Raw genomic sequence first — 24,636 nt, 5'->3', positions numbered from 1 at the left:
GCAAGAAGTTGCCATCCCAAGCACATGCCGTACTCCGTAGCAAAGGGCCAATTTGTGCGTATTAAACGCAACTGTACTTTACCCCAAACCTATGTCACTCATGCAGATGATTTGGAAAAACGCCTGCAACAAAGAGGATACAGTAGAAAAATCATTAAAAGAGCCAGAAATGAAGTAAATAATATGCCACGGGAAACCCTTTTAAGGGATAAACCCACCCCAAAAAAAAGTACAGTTAACACATTAACTTTCGTGACAGATTACTCAGCCCAGTACACACAGATTTGTGGTATTATCCGCAACCACTTTAAATTACTAGTGGCTGATGATGCTCTCACAGAAACGGTTAAAAGAGGGTGTAGGTTTTCCTATAGGAGGAATAAATCTATAGGTAACCTCGTGTCCCCTTCTCAATTAAAAACATCTAGACCTGAGATGGGAGCTGCTTCCTCCTGGCTAAGCCATAGAGGAACATACAGATGCGGATACTCACAATGCAAGGCATGTGAGCACGTACAGGTTGGTACCTCTTTCACTTCAGCAGTGACTGGGGAAACCTTTGATATCTCCTCTTGTGTCAACTGCAGATCTACGTATTGCATCTACCTTCTGTGGTGCACATCGTGCAATTTGCAATATGTAGGTTTGACCACTAGGGACGTCCGCTCCAGAATACGCGAACATTTGTCCACGATTAGAATAGGTAAGAGTAGTACTACATTGGTAACTCACTTTGTACAAAAACATGACAAAGATTGTCATTCTCTCAAATGGATGATTATTGAAAAGGTACAACATCAGAAGAGAGGAGGCAATCGCTTTGACGTCTTGTCAAGACAAGAGATGTATTGGATATTTAGGCTCCAAACTAAGAGACCTCGGGGCCTAAACTCAGAATACGATTTCATTAATTATTGGAAGTGAGGGACTAATTTAGTCCCACAGTTTACCCATGGGCCCCAAATCAACTCACAGCCACGCAAACGACACAACATTTTGGTTTCCCTCTGTAAACATACATTATTCTAGTCTGTAGGGACCAAGCAAATAGGTATTAGCTCTACCTGACCATATATCTAACTAATTTCATCTAGTTCTCATATTGTCCTCTAGTCATAGGCTCATTATAAATACTAAGACCAATCTAGTACATAGGGACCTAGGTAAAAAATATTAGTCTCATTAATCAGTACAACCTATTAACCATATCCAGCTTTTCACACTGGCATCTTGTCATAGGCTTATCACTATACATATTGAAGTCAACTACTTTTACTTTAGGGATCAGGTCTATAGGTCTAAAGGCTTTTTAGAGGTTACTTTATGTGTATTTATCTGTAGTTATCTATTCTAGATAGATAATCTGTCCTCTAGTCATAGGCTCATTTACACTTTCCATTGGACTTGCTTGGTGTTACTCCCCTCTTAATGATATATTATAGAACTGTGTAGGATCACTATATATCTAAATAGTTAATACTATTATTATTATTTTTACATCAACCCAGGGTTATGAGTATCTGACCAGCGCCTCTAGTCATGGGCTCATTGCAACTTTTTGTCATTTTTCCACTGTTATAAGTTGAATATGGTAATATACCCCTTATCTACTAATGTGTATAATGGAAATGAAGATCTATACATCAATATCTCCTCTTTTTAGACTAATTATCTCTAATCTGGCTATAACTTTGAACTATACATTGTTACATGTATTTCTTATATACATTTATAGTTGAGCCAGTCCTGTGATAATACTATGTTATTTATCGTATATATATGTTACTAAATATCTCTCACCCCCATTTGGCCATTTAATGAAATTACCAAAGTATCTAAATATAAACTATATAAACTATACACTGAGGTGCTTTAGATGTTTGGGGCACTGTACCTTTAAATTTCAATTAGATGGCCAACCAATAGAAATAGAACACTGGGTATTTAAATCAGTGTATTCTTAGTAGTTTTATGGACTATGAGTACGGCTCTCCTAGCCGAAACGCGTTAGTCTGTTTTGTCTGGGGGTTCCCCCACATTTCTCCTGTTGTAATACTATATTTTTAATGGAATACCAATAAAATAAGATTGTTATCTATTTTTGGTGCCTGGCATGCTTTTCTGCTTTTTTCTGATTGTATATTTTTTACCACAAGCCAGCACCATTTGCTAAGCCCACCGGAGCTACCCCCAGTGAGGAGGAAGTAAATGGTTACCCTCTTCAATTTTTCATATAGGGGCCGCTTTTAATACCTATGCCTGCGTGTGTACAGTGAAGCCTCACTACATGCATTTGACTCATTACGGCAAGTACCATTGATTGCTCCCTGTTTGTTTGCCATCAGACATCGCAAGTTGAGGCTGACCCCTGGATGGTCATTGGATTTCCTCAACGTGCCTTGATTGGCTGCCGACGGATGACAGGTGGGAAACGTCAACTAACCGGATTACCATTGGTGGAGTGGCGTAAGTGACACGTTGGATACGTCACCATCCTGTTCCTATTGGCTTACAGGACGTTACTCGATACAGGGCACACTATCGAAGGAGAAGTCCGGCTAGAGGTGCGCTCGTTCCGCGCTGGTGGACAGGCTGTAGCCTGGGAGAGCAGGATACCTACAGCTGGTGAGAAACTATATCAGAACTACCTGTATTATTTTCGAGTATATTTGGGACATCTGTATGTTTACCTGTTCAAGTCTGCGTTAAAACTAATGAAGACCAAACTAGAGGCTGTACATATGAGCTATAGAGTATATTATCAAGATTTATAAACTGTTTGTTATATGCTGAGCACACCGGCAGGCACTGGTTTACTAATTTATTACTACTACTCAGATAAATTCTGTCTATTCGATTACTGAGGCCCCTTAAAGACTTTGAAGTATTCCTGAGGGTATCTGTATAAGCAAATTGTCCGGTTAAAACCTTAGTGGGGCAAATCTTTTTCAAAGGATTAGTTGGGACTTTCTTCTTTTTTGCTATGTGTTTAGATGCCAATGTGGAATCCCCTCTTACTTTTTGTCCCTCATGTACTGAAAGGGCCTTACAATGTAAAGAACAGATGTTCTTTAATGCAAATATGTCTAAGGATGCTTCTCAGACTGATGAGAATCAGGGTACGCCGCTACTTTCTCCCCAAGCGTCACAATCTTTAACGCCCACCCAAGCGAAGCCGTGTTCCTCAACTGCGTCCACTTCATTTACTCTGCAGGATATGGCTGCAGTTATGTCATCAAGCGTGTCATTACACGCAAAACATGTCTGCAGTTTGTTCAGCTGTGACCCTGACCTCTTGCTAAATGGAGCATTGGCTCTGAATTTGTTTTTACCCTGTATCCCAATAAACATCTATTTTTTACTGGATGGCTTCAAGGGAGTGCTTTTTGTGAACTAAACCTTTTTTCATGGTTACAGTGTATGCCTCTCGATTGACCTTCTGCCCTGTGTAGCCCGGATGTACTGTTGGAATTCCCAGTTATGTCATCTACCCTTACAGAGGTGTTATCTAAGTTGACAATGTTGCAGGGCAAGCGCAGCAGGACAGAAGCCGCTCCGATATCTGCGACTTCTGATGCTTTGATGGCTATTTCCGATGTACCCTCTCAGTGATCTGATTTGGGGGTAGGGAACTTCTGTCTGAGGGGGAACTTTCCGACTCGGGAAGTGTGTTACCTCAGACAGACTCGGACGTCATGTCCTTCCGATTTAAGCTTGAACACCTCCGCCTGTTACTTCGGGAGGTTTTAGCGACTCTGGATGACTGTGACTCTATTGTGGTGCCACCAGAGAAATTGTGTAAGATGGACAAATACTTAGAGGTTCCTGCTTACTCTGAGGTTTTTCCGGTTCCTAAGAGAATCTCAGAAATTATTTTGCGGGAATGGGAAAGACCGGGTATCCCGTTCTCACCTTCCCCTAATTTTAAGAAAATGTATCCCATAACTGACACTGTAAGGGATTCTTAGCAAACGGTCCCTAAGGTGGAGGGAGCTATATCTACCCTGGCTAAGCGTACAACTATTCCTATTGAGGACAGTTGTGCTTTCAAAGATCCTATGGATAAAAAATTTGAGGGTCTTCTGAAAAAATTATTTATTCATCAGGGTTTTCTTTTACAAACAACGGCCTGTATTGTACCAGTTACAACTGCGTCGGCATTTTGGTTTGATGCCTTAGAAGAGACTCTTAAAACTGAGACTCCTTTAGAGGAATTTCTAGATAGGATTAAGGCTCTTAAGATGGCTAATTCCTTTATTACGGATGCCGCCTTTCAGATTGCCAAATTGGCGGCTAAGAATGCGGGTTTTGCCATATTAGCGCATAGGGCATTATGGTTAAAATCTTGGTCTGCTGATGTGTCCTCTAAGTCAAAGCTTTTGGCTATTCCTTTCAAAGGAAAGACCCTATTCGGGCCTGACTTGAAATAAATCATTTCTGACATTACTGGAGGTAAGGGTCATCTTCTACCTCAGGATAAAGCAGCTAAACTGAGGGGTAAACCGAATAATTTTCGTTCCTTTCGGAACTTCAAGGGAGTCCCCTCTCCCTCTTCCGCTAAGCAGGAAGGGAATTTTGCACAAGCCAAGTCCGTCTGGAGACCCAACCAGGCTTGGAACAAGGGTAAACAACCCAAGAAGCCTGCTGCTGCTACCAAGACCGCATGAAGGGGCAGCCCCCGATCCGGGCCTGGATCTCGTAGGGGGCAGACTTTCTCTAGCATACACAGAAGGTAAGCACGGTGTAGCGGCGTCCGGAACCGGCAAGTGAAGAGAAAATCCTTCAATGAAAACTGCTGGCAGAGTGCCGTAGCCTGCGATAGACTCAAAATCGCTTATTGACAACTGGAACAGGAAGGCGAGTGGCAGGCACTACAATAACCAGACTAGCGCACCAAAATAAAGTAAAATGAAAAAACTTTAATAGAAAAAATATTAAAAATACATATAAGGCTGTACACAGAAACAGGGGGGGAACAAAACAAGCATTTTTAATATTTTTTTTTTTATTTTTTTTTTATTTTACCTTATTTTGGTGCGCTAGTCTGGTTATTGTAGTGCCTGCCACTCACCTTCCTGTGGCAGACTTTCTCTCTTTACCAAGGCTTGGTATCAACTGGAATTCAAAAATTTGCTCCCAAGGGGGAGGTTTCTTCTTTCACGATTGTCTGTAGACCAGATAAAAAGAGAGGCGTTCTTACGTTGTGTAAAAGACCTCTGTATTATGGGAGTAATTCATCCCGTTCCAATTCTGGAACAGGGGCAGGGGTTTTAATCAAATCTTTTCGTGGTCCCCAAAGAAGAGGGCACGTTTCGACCCATTTTAGATCTCAAAAGTCTAAACAAGTTTCTCAGTCCCATCTTTCAAGATGGAGACTATTCGAACAAGTCTGCCATTGATCCAGGAGGGTCAATATATGACTACCGTGGACTTGAAGGATGCATATCTTCATATTCCTATCCACATGGATCATCACCAGTTCCTAAGGTTTGCCTTCCTGGACAAACATTTTCTGTTTGTGGCTCTTCCCTTCGGGTTGGCCACAGCACCCAGGATCTTCACGAAGGTTCTAGAGTCTCTTCTGGCGGTTCTCAGGCCACGGGGCATTGCAGTGGCGCCTTATCTGGACGATATTCTGATCCAGGCGTCTTACCAACTGACAAAATCTCATACAGACATGGTTCTGTCCCTTCTGAGGACTCACGGGTGGAAGGTGAATCTAGAAAAGAATTCACTAATTCCACAGACAAGGGTTCCTTTCTTGGGAACTCTAATAGATTCTATATCCATGAAAATTTTCTTGACGGAAGTCAGAAAGTTAAAGATTCTGAATACATGCCAAGCCCTTCAGTCCAACCCTCGACCATCAGTGGCTCAGTGCATGGAGGTGATTGGATTGATGGTAGCAGCAATGGACATCATTCCGTTTGCTCGTTTTCATCTCAGACCACTGCAACTGTGCATGCTCAGGCAGTGGAATGGAGATTATGCAAATTTGTCTCCTCAGATAAATCTGGATCAGGAGATAAAAGACTCGCTTCTTTGGTGGTTGCCGCTGGATCATCAGTCCCAAGGGACGTGCTTCTGCAGACCCTCTTGGGTGATAGTGACAACGGATGCCAGTCTACTAGGCTGGGGTGCGGTCTGGAATTCCCTGAATACTCAGGGGATGTGGACTCAGTCGGAGACTCTACTTCCAATCAATATTCTGGAATTGAGAGCAATATTCAATGCGCTTCAGGCTTGGCCTCAGTTGGCTTCGGGAAAATTCATCCGTTTTCAGTCGGACAACATCACGACTGTGGCTTACATCAATCATCAGGGAGGAACAAGGAGTTCCTTAGCGATGACAGAAGTATCCAAGATAATTCGGGGGGAGGAGGCTCACTCTTGTTATCTGTCAGCAATCTACATCCCAGGAGTGGACAACTGGGAAGCTGACTTTTTAAGCAGACAGATGTTTTATCCGGGGGAGTGGGAACTCCATCCGGAGGTCTTTGCCACTCTGATTCTCAGATGGGGCAGACCGGAATTGGATCTGATGGCGTCTCGTCAGAATGCCAAGCTCCCAAGATACGGATCCAGGTCCAGGGATCCTCAGGCCGAACTGATGGATGCCTTGGTAGTGCCTTGGTCGTTCAACCTAGCTTATGTGTTTCTACCGTTTGCTCTTCTTCCCCGAATGATTGCACGGATCAAACAGGAGAGGGCTTCGGTCATTCTAATCGCTCCTGTGTGGCCTTGCAGGACTTGGTTTGCCGATCAGATGATACAAAAATTTGTAACAGAGTGGATGTTCCAGGGGTGGTAGACAAAATGAGAAGTGATATACAACAATTGGAGGATTGGACAAACGACTGGGATCTAAAGTTTAACACAGCAAAGTGTAAAATAATGCATTTAGGGAACAAAAATCGAAATGTTAATTACAGACTCAATGACACTTTACTGACTGTTACAGATGAGGAACAGGACTTGGGAATTATTATTTCAGATGATTTAAAACTTAGTAAACAATGTAGTAATGCAGCGAGTAAGGCTAGCAGAATGCTTGGATGTATTGGTAGAGGTATTTGCAGCAGAAATAGTAAGGTTCTTATGCCACTTTATAGATCATTAGTTAGGCCTCATCTTGAGTATTGTATGCAGTTCTGGAGGCCATATCTTCAGAAGGATATTAACAAACTTGAATGTGTGCAAAGGAGGGCTACCAAAATGGTACATGGTCTAAAAAATAAAACTTACCAGGATAGGCTCAATGACCTAAATATGTATAGCTTAGAGGAGAGAAGAGAAAGAGGTGATATGATAGCAACTTTCAAGTACATTAAAGGGTTTAGTAAAACTGAGGCTGTAGGTATTTTACATAAAATGGAAAATTCAAGAACAAGGGGTCATGAGCTCAAGCTAAAGGGTAGTAGATTCAGGAGTAATTTGAGGAAGCACTTCTTTACAGAAAGAGTGATTGATTTATGGAATAAACTTCCTCAAGATGTAGTAGCAACAAACACTATGGGGGACTTTAAAAATGCATGGGACAAGCATAAGGCTATCCTACGAACTAGATAAGTTTATACTGTTAGGTAAGGTCGGGCAGACTTGCTGGGCCTATGGCTCTTATCTGCCGTCAATATCTGTTTCTATGATCTTGTAGACATGTCCTCTCTGCTGCCGTGGAAGCTTCCATTGAGGCAGGACCTTCTCATTCAGGGACCCTTCCATCATCCAAATCTGGTTTCTCTGCAGCTGACTGCTTGTAGATTGAACGCTTGATTTTATCTAAGCGGGGGTTCTCTGATTTGGTCATTGATACCTTGATTCAGGCACGTAAGCCTGTCACTAGAAAGATCCCCCAAGGCAGAACATAGTGATCTGAGATGTCATCGCAGAAAATGCAGCATGTCTGCAGCAAGAACAGGAACTTTTAGCACTTTAACTTTTCAGTGCTGCTCCACATTAGGCTGTTCTTTTTAAACAGATCGGTTCTCTGACTGCATTGTATAAGTTTTCCTTAACACAGTGCACCCAGAGCAAAGTGCTGTTTGAAGACAACAGTCAAATATGCAGTAGTGCATTGATTGTTGTCTGGCTCTGAGATTTTTGCAAGCTCGTTCCCTAGCTTTTCGCAGTCTGCAAAGCTGTTTTTCTCTGAATGTAAGATGTTTGTATGAGCAATGCACCTTTTTATTACTACATTTCTATGTTAGACTAAGAGAAAAGGAAACAAATTAATTCAAGAGACATTTTACAATTACTTTTTTTGTCTGCAGCTAATTTGCAATGCGATTTTCAACTACTGCACTAGATTACACAACTTTAAATATTGCTTTATTCTCCAGTTAACCAACACATTGCAATTGATCTAGTGCTTTAGTGTAACTGACAAATTAACAATTTTATTTAAAAATGACCTGCAGAAAAATTTTGACTAAAAAAATCTCATCGCAGAAAGTGAAGAAAAGTTCTGTCTCTGGGGAAAGATCTACCATAAGATATGGCGTAAATATCTTTATTGGTGCGAATCCAAGGGCTACTCATGGAGTAGAGTTAGGATTTTATCTTTTCTCCAGGAAGGATTGGAGAAAGGGTTGTCAGCAAGTTCCTTAAAGGGACAAATATCTGCTTTGTCGATTTTACTACACAAGCGTTTGTTCCAGACGTTCAGTCTTTTTGTCAGGCTCTGACTAGACTCAAGCCTGTGTTTAAACCAATTGCTCCACCCTGGAGTTTGAATTTAGTTCTTACAGTTCTTCAAGGGGTTCCGTTTGAACCCATGCATTCCATAGATATAAAGTTGTTATCTTGGAAGGTTTTATTTTTGGTTGCTATTTCTTCTGCTCGTAGAATTTCTGAGCTTTCAGCGTTACAGTGTGACTCGCCTTATCTTATTTTCCATTCTGAAAAGGTGGTTTTACGTACCAAACCTGGGTTCCTTCCTAAGGTTGTTTCTAATAAGAATATTAATCAGGAAATTGTTGTTCCTTCATTGTGTCCTAATTCTCCTTCTAAGAAGGAGCGTCTGTTGCATAACTTGGACGTGGTCCGTGCCCTGAAGTTTTACTTGCAGGCAACTAAAGAATTTAGTCAATCATCTTCATTATTTATTGTTTTTTCTGGAAAACGTAGTGGCCAGAAAGCTACGGCTACCTCTTTATTTTTGGCTGAAGAGTATCATCCGTCTGGCATATGAGACTGCTGGACAGCAGCCTCCTGACAGAATTACGGCTCATTCCACTAGGGCTGTGGCTTCATCATGGGCTTTTAAAAACGATGCTTCTGTTGAACAGATTTGCAAGGCTGCAACTTGGTCGTCTCTTCACACTTTTTGCAAATTTTCCAAATTTTATACTTTTGCTTCATCTGAGGCTGGTTTTGGGAGAAACGTTCTTCAAGCAGTGGTGCCTTTTGTTTAGGTTCCTGTCTTGTCCCTCCCTTTCATCCGTGTCCTATAGCTTTGGTATTGTATCCCATAAGTAAGGATGAAATCCGTGGACTCGTCATATCTTGTAAAAGAAAAGGAAATTTATGCTTACCTGATAAATTTATTTCTTTTACGATATGACGAGTCCACGGCCCACCCTGTCATTTCTAAGACAGGTATTTACATATTTTGTTAAACTTCAGTCACCTCTGCACCTTTGGCTTTTCATTTCTCTTCCTAACTTCTGTCGAATGACTGGAGTGGGAGGGAAGGGAGGAGCTATATATACAGCTCTACTGTGGTGCTCTTTGCCTCCTCCTGCTGACCGGGAGGCGTAATCCCATAAGTAAGGATGAAATCCATGGACTCGTCATATCGTAAAAGAAATACATTTATCAGGTAAGCATAAATTTCCTTTTTCTTCCTAAAGTGGTTTTGGATAGAAATATTAATCAGGAAATTGTTGTTCCTTCTCTTTGTCCTAATCCTTTGTCTAATAAAGGAACGTTTGTTGCACAACTTGAATGTTGTGCGTGCTATTATATTCTGCCTACAGGCGACTAAGGATTTCCCAGTCCTCTGCCGTTTGTTTGTTTCTCTGGAAAACGTAAAGGTCAGAAAGCTACTGATACTTCTCTTTCTCTCTGGTTGAGAAGTATAATTTGTTTTTCTTATGAGACTGCTGGACAGCAGCCTCCTGAGAGAATTAAAGCTCATTCCACAAGGGCTGTCTCCTCTTCTTGGGCTTTCAAAAATTAATTTTCTGTGGAACAGATTTGCAAGGCTGCAACTTGGTCCTCCCTGCCTAATTTTTCCAAATTTTATACTTTTGCCTCAGCTGAGGCTTCTTTTGGGAGAAAGGTTCTTCAAGCGGTGGTGCCTTCTGTTTAGGTCTTCCTGTCTTGTTCTCCCTCCCTAGTCATTCTGTGTCCTCTAGCTTGGGTATTGGTTCCCACTAGTAATTGATGACGTTGTGGACTCTCCATATCCGGAAATAAATAAATTAATCCGGTAAGCATAAATTTTGTTTTTATACTAAACCTCAGACACCTCTACACCTTTGTGTTATCTTCTTTTTCCGTTTCCCTTTGGGCGAATGACTGGGGGTTATGGGTAAGGGAAGTGATACTTAACAGCTTTGCTGTTGTGCTCTTTGCCTCCTTCTGCTGGCCAGGAGTGAATATCCCACTAGTAAGTGAAATGACGTTGTGGACTCTCCATGTCTGGAAAGAAAGAAATTTATCAGGTAAGCATAAATTTTGTTTTTTTTACTAATGCTGGTGTTCTAAAATAAGTTGTATACCATAGGAATGTGTGCACCACGTCACTTCCGGTGATGTGTAATCAGCTGTTGGAGGGGTGTGGCGCTCACTGCGCATGCGCAAGAGGCCCAACCTCTTCCAAACAGCTGATTAAGGCGACTTATTTGAGAACGGGTCAAGGAATTCTATGGGCACATTCCTATTCGGTATACAACTTATTTTAGAACACCGGCACCGGCTTCTAATTGCTGATAACCGGCTGTATCAGTAAAATACCAGCTGGGTGGCAACCCTAGAAAATGACAACATACTATTTAACTTTTGCTTTGTTCTCTTGGTATTCTTAGTTGAAAGCTAAACCTATCAGAATGCATTTGACAGTTTTTCACAGCTAGTTGTGTGACATATAGACAACATTGTGCTCATGCCAGTGGAGTTACTTACGTTAGGGCATTGATTTTCTAAAATGAAAATCTGTCAAAAGAACTGAAATAAGGGAGCCGTCTGCAGAGGCTTAGATACAACGTAATCACAGAGGTAAAAATTATATTAATATAACCGTGTTGGCTGTGCAGAACTGGGGAATGGGTAATAAAGGATTATCTATCTTTGTAAACAATAAAAATTGTGGCGTAGACTGTCCCTTTAATGCTCAACACTTAAAGTTAGTTTCATATTCATCATAAATTTCAGTAATGAACCAATGCTGCTTAAATGTACGTAGTGTTTTTAAATGTCTTTTTTTTTTAAATTAGCAAAAAATGTGTACTTTTCGGGCAGTGTTGTATTCAATGCTGCAAAGTTTCACTAATGCACCATTTTTTCCCATTAGAAGTAGATTTATTTTTAAAACTTGATAGCTTGTAATTTTTATTTTATTTTTTTATTGTATTGCTCTAGTGTAGCTGGATTGATAAATTTAAACAAATATAATTTTTTTTGAGACAGACTGAAAATAGTTGCCAGCATTTTTTTTTTAAATCCAAGAAACTAAGTAATTTTATAGATATATGTAGAATAATACAAAAATATGTAGTAGTTGTGGCTTCAAGGATTTGACAAGTTAAGTTGTAGTGCATAACATAGTTAGCTTCTGTGAATACTAAAGACTTTGAGCTTGAGTTATCAAAGTGTTATTAAATGCGCCTTGTCGTTCCTCTTTCCGTTCGCCACATGTGCACTCAAATTTATATTTAAAAAAAAGGCTTTTTTTTTTATTATTGCGTATTTTCACAGGCAAGCTCAGGCGAAGCAAAGATACATTTCTCCAATTGAATTAGTAAATGCACACTTTTTCACTAAACAAGTGGACTGGAGACTACCTAAAATGAGCCAGTTGTAAGAACGTGAGCCGGAAGCAAGAAACTTTGATTAAAGGGACAGTCAAGTAAAAAAAAAAAACTTTCATGATTTAAATAGGGAATGTAATTTTAAACAACTTTCCAATTTACTTTTATCACCAATTTTGCTTTGTTCGCTTCATATTCTTAGTTGAAAGTTAATTCTAGGAGGTTCATATGCTAATTTCTTAGACTTTGAAGACTGCCTCTAATCTGAATGCATTTTGACCACAAGAGAGCATTAGTTCATGTGTTCCATATAGATAACATTGAGCTCATGCATGTAAAGTTACCCTGGAGTGAGCACTGATTGGCTAAAATGCAAATCTGTCAAAAGAACTGAAATAAGGGGGCAGTTTGCAGAGGCTTAGATACAAGGTAATCACAGAGGTAAAAAGTATATTTCTATAACAGTGTTGGTTATGCAAAACTAGGGAATGGGTAATAAAGGGATTATCTTTCTTTTTAAACAACAAAAATTCTGGTGTTGACTGTCCCTTTAAATCACTTTATTACGGCAGAGTTAGATCGCAGGGAAAGGGTAGATAACATTATTGATTCACTTGTTGCTAAAAAAAATACGGCTAATAAAGTGGTTTTCCCTGACTTAAACAATCTACTAACATAGATCATATATATGATACATAGTTCATTTAAGTTATTCATGCTGATAGTTTATTAATCCTTATGTAAGCAAATCCTCTTCCATCTTAGGCCTTTCCACTCGTTGAGAAATAGAAATACCAGCAAAATTCAGAAGTATTCCATGATGTGCACACAACACAAGCTCATAAATAAATTATTTGAACTGCTGTTCTCCACAGTATCTATAGAGAACTTACTTGGGCATAGATGAAGGAAAATGGGGGAGAACGCACAAAAAAAATTAAAAAAATTCACCAGTCGAATATATCAGTCGAACTATTGAAAATTTGACTAAAGAGATCTAATTTGACTCCGTTTTTTGGCCACATGTGCCAGGTATGAAATAATAATAATAATGTTGATCTACAAAATTGTCTGGTACATTTAAAGGGACAGTCTGGTCATAATGAATATTTCATAATTCCAATAGGGCATGTAATTTTAAACAACTTTCCAATTTACCTTTGACATCATATTTGCTTTGCTCCCTTGGTAATTCTTTGCGGTAAGCTAAACCTAGGTAGGCTCATGCTAATTTCTAAGCCGTTGAACTGCCTCTTATATCAAGTTATGTTATTTTGACAGTTAATCACAGTTGGACACTGCTTGTTCATGTGTGTCATATAGATAACATAAGGGGCAGTCTGCAGAGGCTTAGAAACAAGGTAATCAGAGGTAAAAAGTGTATTAATATAACAGTGTTGGTTATGCAAAACTGGGGAATGGGTAATAGAGGGATTATCTACCTTTTTTAAACAATTACAATTCTGCTGTAGACTGTCCCTTTAAGATTGATAAATATGAGGAAGAGATCGTGTGCACATTTTTAGGCTCAAAAATAGGAGAAATTTCTTAATAAATGTTGCTCGTGTTTACTTATTTTTGCTCTCTTCACCAGTTTTGTTTTGTTGATATAATTTTTTTTTTTGCATTATAAATAATTTACAAAAGTCAAAATGTATTTGCATAATCATACTGTGCACTACAACCTGTGGAAATCTAGAATAAAAACAGAGATACATACGGTATATTTTCTTTGTTTTGAATTTACCTGGGATTGTAATCAAGCCCATAACATTGTTCACCTCTGACGCATGTTCTGTGATGAATACATGTGTTTGTAAAGCTCCATATAGTAAATAAAATGTCAATCTCTAATGCTATGCTGCTTTATAAATGACTGAGTCTAGTTTATGTGAATTTAAAGTAGAAACCTGATCAAATTTAATTGCAATTGTTTGCTTTCCTTATTGTCAATACTTTTTTTTTGTCATTAATTAAGATTTTCTTAATTATGTTGGTACTCATGGTATCTGATTAACATGATGTCAATTTGAGTTTCTGCATTTTCTTTCTTTTTAATGACTTATTGTTTTCCTTTTAATTCATTGTAGGATATAATGTGTAAAGTCAAAACATGGGTAATTGATGAAAAAAATCATATCCGATACTACCATGAATGGAATGACAAAGAGGTAGAGTATTACACTATATTATTTCATTAACATACAAATGTGTTATTTATACCCATAATGCTTTGTCTGATTAAAAGATTTTTTGCACTTTAAAAGAACAAAGATCTATTTCAAGTGACAGGAAGATTTGAACATAAGATTATTCAGAAATGTTAAACAGTGGCATATTTTTTAACATTTCCAAAATGTAAAGATCAGTTGTTCTCATTGTGGGCAATTTCTACATTGTGTATTTAAAATTTGTCTAAGGTTGTGCAAAGCAGTGTTTCTCAACTCCAGTCCTTTAAGTAGCCCTAAAAGGCCAGATTTTATTAACATTTTAAATATTGCACAGGTGAAATAATCAGCTGATTAGTGAGAGCAGGTTGGTAACCATGGTTACTGATCAACTGATTTCACCTGTGCTCTAGTTAAAATGTCATGAAAATCTGGCCTGTTAGGGGTACTTAAGGACAGTGCAGAATTATATAACATTATTTAAGCGGTAACTTCAAAAATGTAAAAGTATTTTCAGATTTTGCAGTGAACGTTGGACTCTACTGAGTGGGTTTTGGATTTCCAAAGCACATTGTGGGCTTGCTGGCTGGTCACAGCATGCCGGTCGCGCTATTTGAATAAATGTAGCTCGCTCCCGCTCTGGTCTAGTAGCGGGAGCGAGCTACATTTATTCCAATAGCCGGAGTCCAACATTCACTGTAAAATGTGAAAATACTTTTACATTTTTGAAGTTACCGCTTAAATAATGTTATATAATTCTGCACTGTGTGCAGAATTATATAACCTTATTCTAAACCTTTACTGTCCCTTTAAATATCCCTCCCATTTCCCCTATCCTCCCAGTCATTCTTTGCCCTTCGTCACTAGAGGAGGTGGCAGAGAAGTGTCAGAAGATTCGGATAGTCCTGTAATGGGTATGTTACCTTCAAGAGAGGACTGGAGTTTTAAGTAATCGTATAAACCTCTCAGTGAGAGTATTGATGAAAGTTAGAGTCTGGAGATGCAGGGAAAGTTTTTATGCAAAACCATCCAGACTGTTGGCCAACGACTCCTGAGCAATCAGTGTTGACGAGTTTCACTGCTTGCTTTTAATCACTTGGGTCCCTGTCAGAGCGTCGCTACAAGGCTGTCACACTTGAGAGGCTGTATCTGTTCCACAGCATGGATCCTAGAGGGTAAGTCCGCTTTATTGTTATAGCAGGGACTCCTGTTTAGGGTCACAGTGTGACTCCTCTATACCTCAATAGGATCAAGGGTTAATATCTCCTTTAAGGAGATTATTTGGAACAGTTATGGGGATTTTTATGTTCTACATTAGCTTTTGGCTTGGGAACAGACAGGTTTCACTTCCATTTTTGAGTGTTGCGCAGCGCATATTAGCTTAACACTCTTTTGCATAGCAGGGGAAATCCTGTCTTGCGCACCACGTAACCGGGTGCATCCTCTCTCACTTTCTTGCAATCCTGCTGCAGACAGCACTCCTGAGGAGAGTGTTTCACTGATCATTCGTCTGGGTCTAGGAGGTGGTGAGTGACCTAGCCATTGGGTTTGTAAAGGTGCCTGTTTATATTAAAAACGCTTGTTTTTTTGTAGCGTTTCCATCTGTGGAATTGCATACCAAAGCTATGGAGGATTCTCATACTATGTTAGAGGGTTCCACTCCTTCTGTAGTGAATAATAATACCTGTTTATATTGCGAGGAGGCTGTGGTTTGCCTGGCCTGCTCAATTTTGTTACAATTGCTTAAGCACTGTTTTAAAGTCTAAGAAGGGAGCTAAGTCTGCCAATACCCATAGTGCAATTAGTCCCTCTGAGCCATCAACCTCTCAGGATTCTGTGACCCGAGAGATTTGTGCCCTGTCTACTCAAACCGCTTCACATGCAGTTCTCAGGGGCACAGCTAATTCTCCATCTGGAGGGGACCTTTTTCCTGTGGACTTTACCACGCAGCTCCAATCGGTGGTGTCTGTGGCCCTGAGTGCCCTACCTAGCTCTGGGAAACATACAAGAAAAGTTAAACATAGTTCTCCCGACTTAGTCATCTAAATTCCTATCGGATCTAGCCTGTATGTCTCAGCTATCCGAGGATGAGTTAACCTCTGTAGCGTCAGAGGGTAAACTTTCTGAGTCGGAGACGTCTGTTACTAAGTATCCTCCGGCAGGAGGAACCCTCCTTTAGATTAAAAATTGAACATTTGTGTTTTTTACTAAAGGAGGTCCTGTCTACGCTAGAGGTTCCAGAGACTAAGCTACCTGAGAAACCTAAGATCGCTAAGTTAGACAGGGTCTACAAAGACAGGAAGGTCCCATAGACTTTTCCTGTAACAGTTCGTATGGCCAACATTATTAGTAACAAATGGGAAAGAATCTGAACTTTCTTTTCTCCCTCTGCAATTTTTAAGAAATTGTTCCTGGTCCCTGACTCTCAAATATAATTGTGGGGTTCCATACCTAAGGTGGATGGTGCCATTTCAACGCTAGCTAGGCATACTACTATCCCCCTTGAGGATAGTTTGTCCTTTTACAGAGCCTATGGACAAGAAGTTTGAAACTTTCCTGAGGAGAATGTTCCAACACATGTGATTTTTATTCCAACCTGCGGCAGCAGTAGCCGAGGTGGCGTGAGCAACTACCTACTGGTGCGACTCTCTGAACTTATTGAGGTGGAATCTCCCCTCGAGGATATTCAGAAGAAACTTAAGGCATTAAGAATTGCTAACTCCTTCATCTGTGATGCGAATATGCAAATTATACGCCTGAATGCAAAGGCTTCAGGTTTTGCGGTTCTAGCCTGCCGGGCTCTCTGGTTGAAGTCTTGGTCTGCGGATATGACTTCTAAATCTATACTTGGAAGCCGGCTCAGTCCTGGAACAAGTCCAAACAGAGAGAGAAGCCTTCCGATAAAAAATTGGCATGACGGGGCAGCCCCCCGATCCGGGATCGGATAGAGTAGGGGGCAGAATGTCACTTTTCTCAGACGCTTGGTTTCAGGATGTTCAGGAACCTTGGGTTCTGGAGGTCGTATCTCAGGGATACTGGATAGGATTCAAGTCCCATCCGCCCAGGGACAGATTCCTTCTCTCCAGACTGTCTACAAGACGAGAGAAATGGACTGCCTTTTTAGGTTGCGTACGGGACCTAGTCTCTTTAGGAGTAATTGTCCTGGTACCTGCCTCAGAAAGAGGTCTGGGGTTCTATTCAAACTCTTTGTGGTTCCCAAGAAGGAGGGAACATTTTGTCCAATTTTGGACTTTAAGTGTCTAAACAAATTTCTAAGCGTCCCATCCTTCAAGATGGAAGACAATAAGATCAATCCTTCCTCTTGTTCAGGATGGACAGTTTATGACTACCTTAGACCTGAAGGATGCATACCTTCACGTTCCGCTACACATGGAACATTTTCAATTCTTGAGGTTTACATTTCTGGACCAACACTTCCAGTTCCTAGCACTTCCGTTTATTTACGAAGGTTCTGGGAGTTCTCTTAGCAGTTGCCAGAACACAAGGTATCGCAATAGCACCTTACCTGGACGATATCTTGGTACAGGCACCATCTTTTCGTCAAGCAAGGGAGCAATCAGAATTCCTTCTAAGTCTTCTTTGGTCACATGGATGGAAGATAAACTTGGAAAAGAGTTATCTTACTTCACATACCAGGGTGAATTTCCTGGGTACAGTTATAGACTCTGTATCCATGAAGATCTTTCTAACGGATCAGAGGCGTTGCAAGCAAACATCAACTTGCCTTGCCCTCCAGGCCTCCCTAAGTCCTTTGGTGGCCCAGTGTATGTAAGTGATTGGCCTCATGGTGTCTTGTATGGACATTATTCCCTTTGCCAGATTCCATCTCAGACCCTTACAACTATGCATGCTGAGGCAATGGAACGGCGACCTTTCAGACCTGTCCCAATAAATAATACTGGACAGCCTGTCGAGAGATTCGCTCTTTTGGTGGCTCTGTCAAGATCACCTGTCCCAAGGCACATGCTTCTTTAAACCGTTCTGGGAGATTGTGACTACGGACGCAAGTCTATCCAGCTGGGGAGCCGTTTGGGGTGCCAGGAAGGCACAGTGTCTGTGGACTCAGGAGAAGTCCACTTTGCTGATCAATATCTTGGAACTTTGGGCAATATTCAATGCCCTGAATGCTTGGCCCCTTCTGGGTTTGTCCCAGTTTATCAGATTCCAATCTGACAATATAACTTCGGTAGCCTACATCAACCATCAGGGAGGAACGAGGAGTTCCTTAGCGATGAGAGAGTTTTCTCAGATGCTGGAATGGGCGGAGACCCAGAACTGTATGCTGTCGGCGATCCACATTCCGGGTGTGCACAACTGGGAAGCAGACTTCCTCAGCAGGCAATCTTTTCACCTGGGGGAATGGTCTCTCCACCCCCGAGGTATTTGCAGAGATATGCTCCAGATGGAGAGATATGCTCCAGCGTTCTGTGGTGGCTCGGATCAAGCAGGAGCAAGCACCAGTGATTCTAATTGCTCCATCCTGGCCGCGAAGGACTTGGTTCACGATCTGGTGGGGATATCCTCATCTCATCTCCATGGAGGTTACCCTGTCACAGGGACCTGCTACTACAGAGTCCCTTCCTATTTCAAAATCTAGATTATCTGAGGCTGACTGCATGGAGATTGAACGCTTAGTCTTAGCCAAGAGAGGTTTCTCTGAGAGTGTTATTGACACTTTGATTCAAGCTCGTAAGCCGGTTATTCGATGCATATACCATAAGGTGTGGCAGACTTATCTGCACTGGTGTAAAGAGCGTGGTTTTTCTTTGCATAAGGTTAAGGTTGTCGGAATTATATCCATTCTCCAGGATGGACTGGAGAAGGGTCTATCTGCTAGTTCCCTGAAGGGACAGATATATCGGCCCTGTCGGTGTTGCTGCACAAGAGATTAGCTGAGCTTCCGGATTTGCAGTCCTTTGTTAAGGCCCTGACTAGGATCAGGCTTGTGTTTAGAAGGGTGGCTTTGCCTTTGCTTGTTCTTCGTGTGTTGCTGCAGGCTTCGTTTGAGCCAATGCATACTGTTGACATTAAACTGTTTTCCTGGAAGGTTCTGTTTCTGTTGGCTATTGCCTCTGCTCACAGGGTCTCAGAGATTTTTGCCTTGCAGTGTGATCCCCCTTACCTTGTTTTTCACGCCGATAAGGCAGCTTTTACGTACTAAGTTAGGTTTCCTTCCTAAGGTGGTGTCAGATGGGAACATTAATCAAGAGATTGTTGTTTCTTCCTTGTGTCCCAATCCTTCCTTGTTGATGGAACGTTTGCTTCACAATCTAGATGTGGTTTGTAACTTGAAATGTTACCTAAAGGCTACGAAGGAGTTCAGACAATCTTCATCTTTGTTTGTCATCTATGCAGGTAAACGTAGGGGTCAGAAGACTACTTACGTCTTCCTTGTCTTTCTGGTTGAGGAGTGTCATCCGCCTAGCTTATGAGACAGCGGGACAACAGCTCCTGAGAGGATTACGGCTCATTCCACTAGAGCAGTAGCTTCTTCCTGGGCTTTTAAGAATGAGGCCTCCATGGAGCAGATTTTTAAGACGGCTACCTGGTCCTCCTTACATACTTTTTCTAAATTTTACAAGTTTGATGTGTTTGCCTCAGCTGAAGCACCTTTTTGGAGAGAGGTTTTGCAGGCTGTGGTGCCCTCAGATTAGGGTCCGCCTCCTTTTTATTCCCTCCCGTTATTCCTTCAGTGTCCTCTGGAGCTTGGGTATGGTTTTCCCAACAGTAAGGAATGAAGTCGTGGACTCTCCCTGCCTTTTGGAAAGAAAACAAAATTTATGCTTACCAGATAAATTCCTTTCTTTCCTGGCAGGGAGAGTCCATGACCCAGCTCGTAAAATATTTTTGTTTGGGCGGCTCCCTTTTTATAATTTCTTCTGGCACCTTTATACCCTGATGTTTCTCCTTCTTTTCCTTGTTCCCTCGGCCTAATGACTGGGAGGATAGGGGAAGTGGGAGGGATATTTAAGCCTTTGGCTGGGGTGTCTTTGCCTCCTCCTGGTGGCCAGGTGTTGTATGTCCCAAAAGTATGGAATGAAGTTGTGGACTCTCCCTGCCAGGAAAGAAAGGAATTTACCTGGCAGAGGGATCAGGGAGGTTGGAGGGTAAGGGTGGATCTCACACTGCAGAAAATATAAAAATAGATCAAAATATTTAATAAAAAAATGCCTTCATTTTTAATACTGGCAGACTATCTGTCAGTACTTATGATGGGGTGACCAGGGGGGTGATGAGAGAGAGAGAAGAGAGCTGTTTGGGAGGGATCAGTGGGGGGTAATCTTAACACTAAAGCTAAAATGAACCTTAAAAGCTACTTGATTAACATCTACACTTCCAGGAATAATTGATCTGTGATTCGCAGCTGCAATTAGTGGCCGCCTAATTACCAAAAAGCAATGGCAAAGCCATATATGTCAATTTCTGAACAAAGGGGATCCCAGGGAAGCTTTTACCACCATTTGTGCCGTGATTGCACAAGCGGTATGTAAATAATTTCAGTGAGAAAACCAAAGTTTGTCAATAAGTTAACAATTTTTTTTTATTTCATTGCATTTGGTGACACTATGGTGGGATGAAATATACCAAAATGGGCCTAGATTAATACATTGGGTTGTCTACTTAAAAAAATAAAAATAGCAATGCACATGGATGAGCCAATCACACGAGGCATATATGTGCAGCCACCAATCACCAATCAATTATTGAGTCTATTTAGATATGCTTTTCAACAAAGGATATCAAGAAATTTAAGCAAATTAGATAATAGAAGTAAAAAGTGGAAAGTTGTTTAAAATTGCATGCTCTTTTAAAATCATGAAAGAAAAATGGCTGCTAAGTCATTTCCCACCTGGGTGCTAAGCTGGTTTTGAGCTTTTTCTCTTGTTAAGTGTGTTCAGTCCACGGGTCATCCATTACTTATGGGATATATTCTCCTTCCCAACAGGAACTTGCAAGAGGATCACCCAAGCAGAGCTGCTATATAGCTCCTCCCCTCACATGTCATATCCAGTCATTCTCTTGCAACCCTCAACAAAGAAGGAGGTCGCGAGAGGAGCTGGAGTTTTTACTTAACTATTCTTCAATCCAAAGTTTGTTATTTTAAATGGCACCGGAGTGTGCTGTTTTTCTATCTCAGGCAGTATTTGGAAGAAGAAACTGCCTGCGTTTTTTATCTATGATCTTAGCAGGCGTAACTAAGATCCACTGGCTGTTCTCGACATTCTGAGGAGTGGGGTAACTTCAGAAACTGGGAGTAGCATGCGGGGTCCTCCGCAAATGAGGTATGTGCAGTACTTTATTTTCTGGGAATGGAATTGACTAAGAAAATACTGCTGTTACCGTATGATGTAAGTACAGCCTTAAATGCAGTAGTAGCAACTGGTATCAGGCTGATAAATGTATGCGCAGTCGAGTTATATTCTAGGGACTAGAATTTGACTGAGAAAATACTGTTAACAATGAAATAATACTTAAGCCTTCTCTGCAGTGGTAGCGACTGGTAGCAGGCTTAGTGATAGCTTTGTATGACATTGACAAATGTTGTTTTTTAATAAAACGTTTACTGGCATGTTATTCGTTTTTGTGAGGTACTTTAGTGATAAATCGCTTTGGGCATGATTTTTTTCCACATGGCTAACATATTTTTCTGCATGGAAACCGTTATATCAGGGCTCCCACTGTTGTGATTGGAGTGGGAGGGCCCTTGTTTTAGCGCCTTGTTGCGCAGTTAAAATTATTGCACAGTCTTTCTGCTTCTTCCTCCTTGATCCAGGACGTCTCTAGAGAGCTCAGGGGTCTGCAAATTTCATTTGTGAGGGAGGTAATCAGTCACAGCAGATCTGTGACAGTGTGCTTACTGTGATTAAAAGCGTTAAATCTTAATTGATATCTGTTTTATCCGTTTTGGGTATTGAGGGGTTAATCATCCTTTTGCTTGGGTGCAATCCTCTGCTAATAATACACTTCTTGTTAAGAATTGTTTAATTATATCTGTATTTTTGAAGCGCTGCAGCGTTTTTTATATTGCTTGTAAACTTATTGAAAGTGATTTCCAAGCTTGTTAGTTTTCTTTGCTAAGTCTGTTTTAAACATGTCTGATTCAGAGGAAACTGTTTGTTCATCATGTTCAAAAGCCAATGTGGAGCCCAATAGAACGATGTGTACCAATTGTATTGATATTGCTTTGAATAAAAGTCAATCTGTACCGATAAAGAAGCTATCACCAGACAACGAGGGGGAAGTTATGCCGCCTAACTCTCCCCACGTGTCAGTACCTGCGTCTCCCGCTCGGGAGATGCGTAGGATTGAGACACCTAGTACATCTAGGCCCTTACAAATCACTTTACATGATATGGCTAATGTTATGAAAGAAGTATTATATAATATGCCCGAATTAAGGGGCAAACGCGATAGCTCTGGGTTAAGGACAGAGCGCGCTGATGACACGAGAGCCATGTCTGATACTGCGTCACAATTTGCAGAACATGAGGACGGTGAGCTTCATTCTGTCGGTGACGGTTCTGATCCGGGGAGACCGGATTCAGAGATTTCAAATTTTAAATTTAAGCTTGAGAACCTCCGTGTGTTACTAGGGGAGGTATTAGTGGCTCTGAATGATTGCGACACGGTGGCAATTCCAGAGAAACTGTGTAGGTTGGATAGATACTATGCGGTACCGGTGTGTACTGACGTTTTTCCTATACCAAAAAGACTTACAGAAATTATAAGTAAGGAGTGGGATAGACCCGGTGTGCCTTTTTCCCCTCCCCCGATATTTAGAAAAATGTTCCCTATAGACGCCACCACACGAGACTTATGGCAGACGGTCCCTAAGGTGGAGGGAGCAGTTTCTACGTTAGCCAAGCGTACCACTATCCCGGTGGAGGATAGCTGTGCTTTCTCAGATCCAATGGATAAAAAATTAGAGGGTTATCTTAAGAAAATGTTTGTTCAACAGGGTTTTATATTGCAGCCTCTTGCATGCATTGCGCCTGTCACGGCTGCAGCGGCATTCTGGTTTGAGTCTCTGGAAGAGGCGATTCGCACAGAGCCGTTGGATGAGGCCTTGAGCAAAGTTAGAACCCTTAAGCAAGCTAATGCGTTTGTTTCAGATGCCGTAGTACATCTAACCAAACTTACGGCTAAAAATTCCGGATTCGCCATACAGGCGCGCAGAGCGCTCTGGCTTAAATCCTGGTCAGCGGATGTAACTTCCAAGTCTAAACTACTTAACATTCCTTTCAAAGGGCAGACCTTATTCGGGCCCGGCTTGAAGGAAATTATTGCTTACATTACGGGAGGTAAGGGCCACGCCCTTCCTCAGGACAGGGCCAAACCAAAGGCCAAACAGTCTAATTTTCGTGCCTTTCGTAACTTCAAGGCAGGAGCAGCATCGACTTCCTCCGCTCCAAAACAGGAAGGAACTACTGCTCGTTACATACAGGGTTGGAAAGGCAAACAGTCATGGAACAAGGGCAAGCAGGCCAGAAAGCCTACTCCCGCCCCTAAGACAGCATGAAGTCAGGGCCCCCTATCCGGAGACGGATTTAGTGGGGGGCAGACTTTCTCTCTTTGCCCAGGCTTGGGCAAGAGATGTGCAGGATCCCTGGACGTTAAAGATTATATCTCAGGGATACCTTCTAGATTTCAAAACCTCTCCTCCACAAGGGAGGTTCCATCTTTCGAGGTTATCGACAAACCTAGTAAAGAGAGAGGCATTTCTACAATGTGTACAAGACCTCTTAATCATGGGGGTGATCCACTCAGTTCCACGATCGGAACAGGGACAAGGATTTTACTCAAATCTATTTGTGGTTCCCAAAAAGAGGGAACCTTCAGACCAATTTTGGACTTAAAGATCTTAAACAAATTCCTAAGGGTACCATCGTTCAAGATGGAAACCATTCGAACCATCCTACCCATGATCCAAGAGGGTCAATATATGACCACGGTGGACTTAAAGGATGCTTACCTTCATATACCGATTCACAAAGATCATTATCGGTACCTAAGGTTTGCCTTTCTAGACAGGCATTACCAGTTTGTGGCTCTTCCCTTCGGGTTAGCCACGGCCCCGAGAATTTTTACGAAGGTTCTGGGCTCACTTCTGGCGGTACTAAGACCACAAGGCATAGCGGTGGCTCCGTACCTAGACGACATTCTGATACGAGCGTCAAGTTTTCAGAATGCAAAGTCTCATACAGAGATAGTTCTAGCATTTCTGAGGTCGCATGGGTGGAAAGTGAACGTGGAAAAGAGTTCTCTGTTACCACTCACAAGGGTTCCTTTTCTAGGGACTCTTATAGATTCTGTAGAGATGAAGATTTACCTGACGGAGTCCAGGTTATCAAAGATTCTCAATGCTTGCCGTGTCCTTCATTCCGTTCCAAGCCCATCAGTAGCTCAGTGCACGGAGGTAACCGGCTTAATGGTCGCGGCAATGGACATAGTGCCATTTGCGCGCCTGCATCTCA

General features: G+C 41.4%; 1 protein-coding gene across 2 annotated transcripts in view; it reads left to right on the top strand.

Annotated features, from left to right (window-relative positions):
- OLA1 (Obg like ATPase 1) overlaps positions 1-24,636 on the top strand; it is a 599,482-nt gene that overhangs the window by 320,645 nt on the left and 254,201 nt on the right. For both annotated transcript variants that reach the window (XM_053698455.1, XM_053698454.1), the window contains exon 6: positions 14,063-14,143. In XM_053698455.1, coding sequence (XP_053554430.1) covers positions 14,063-14,143 — 81 coding nt within the window. The remainder of the gene's footprint in view (positions 1-14,062; positions 14,144-24,636) is intronic.

This window comes from Bombina bombina, chromosome 1 (genome assembly GCF_027579735.1).
Source record: "Bombina bombina isolate aBomBom1 chromosome 1, aBomBom1.pri, whole genome shotgun sequence".
NCBI lineage: Eukaryota > Metazoa > Chordata > Amphibia > Anura > Bombinatoridae > Bombina > Bombina bombina.
This window is presented reverse-complemented; position numbering and strand designations above follow the sequence as displayed.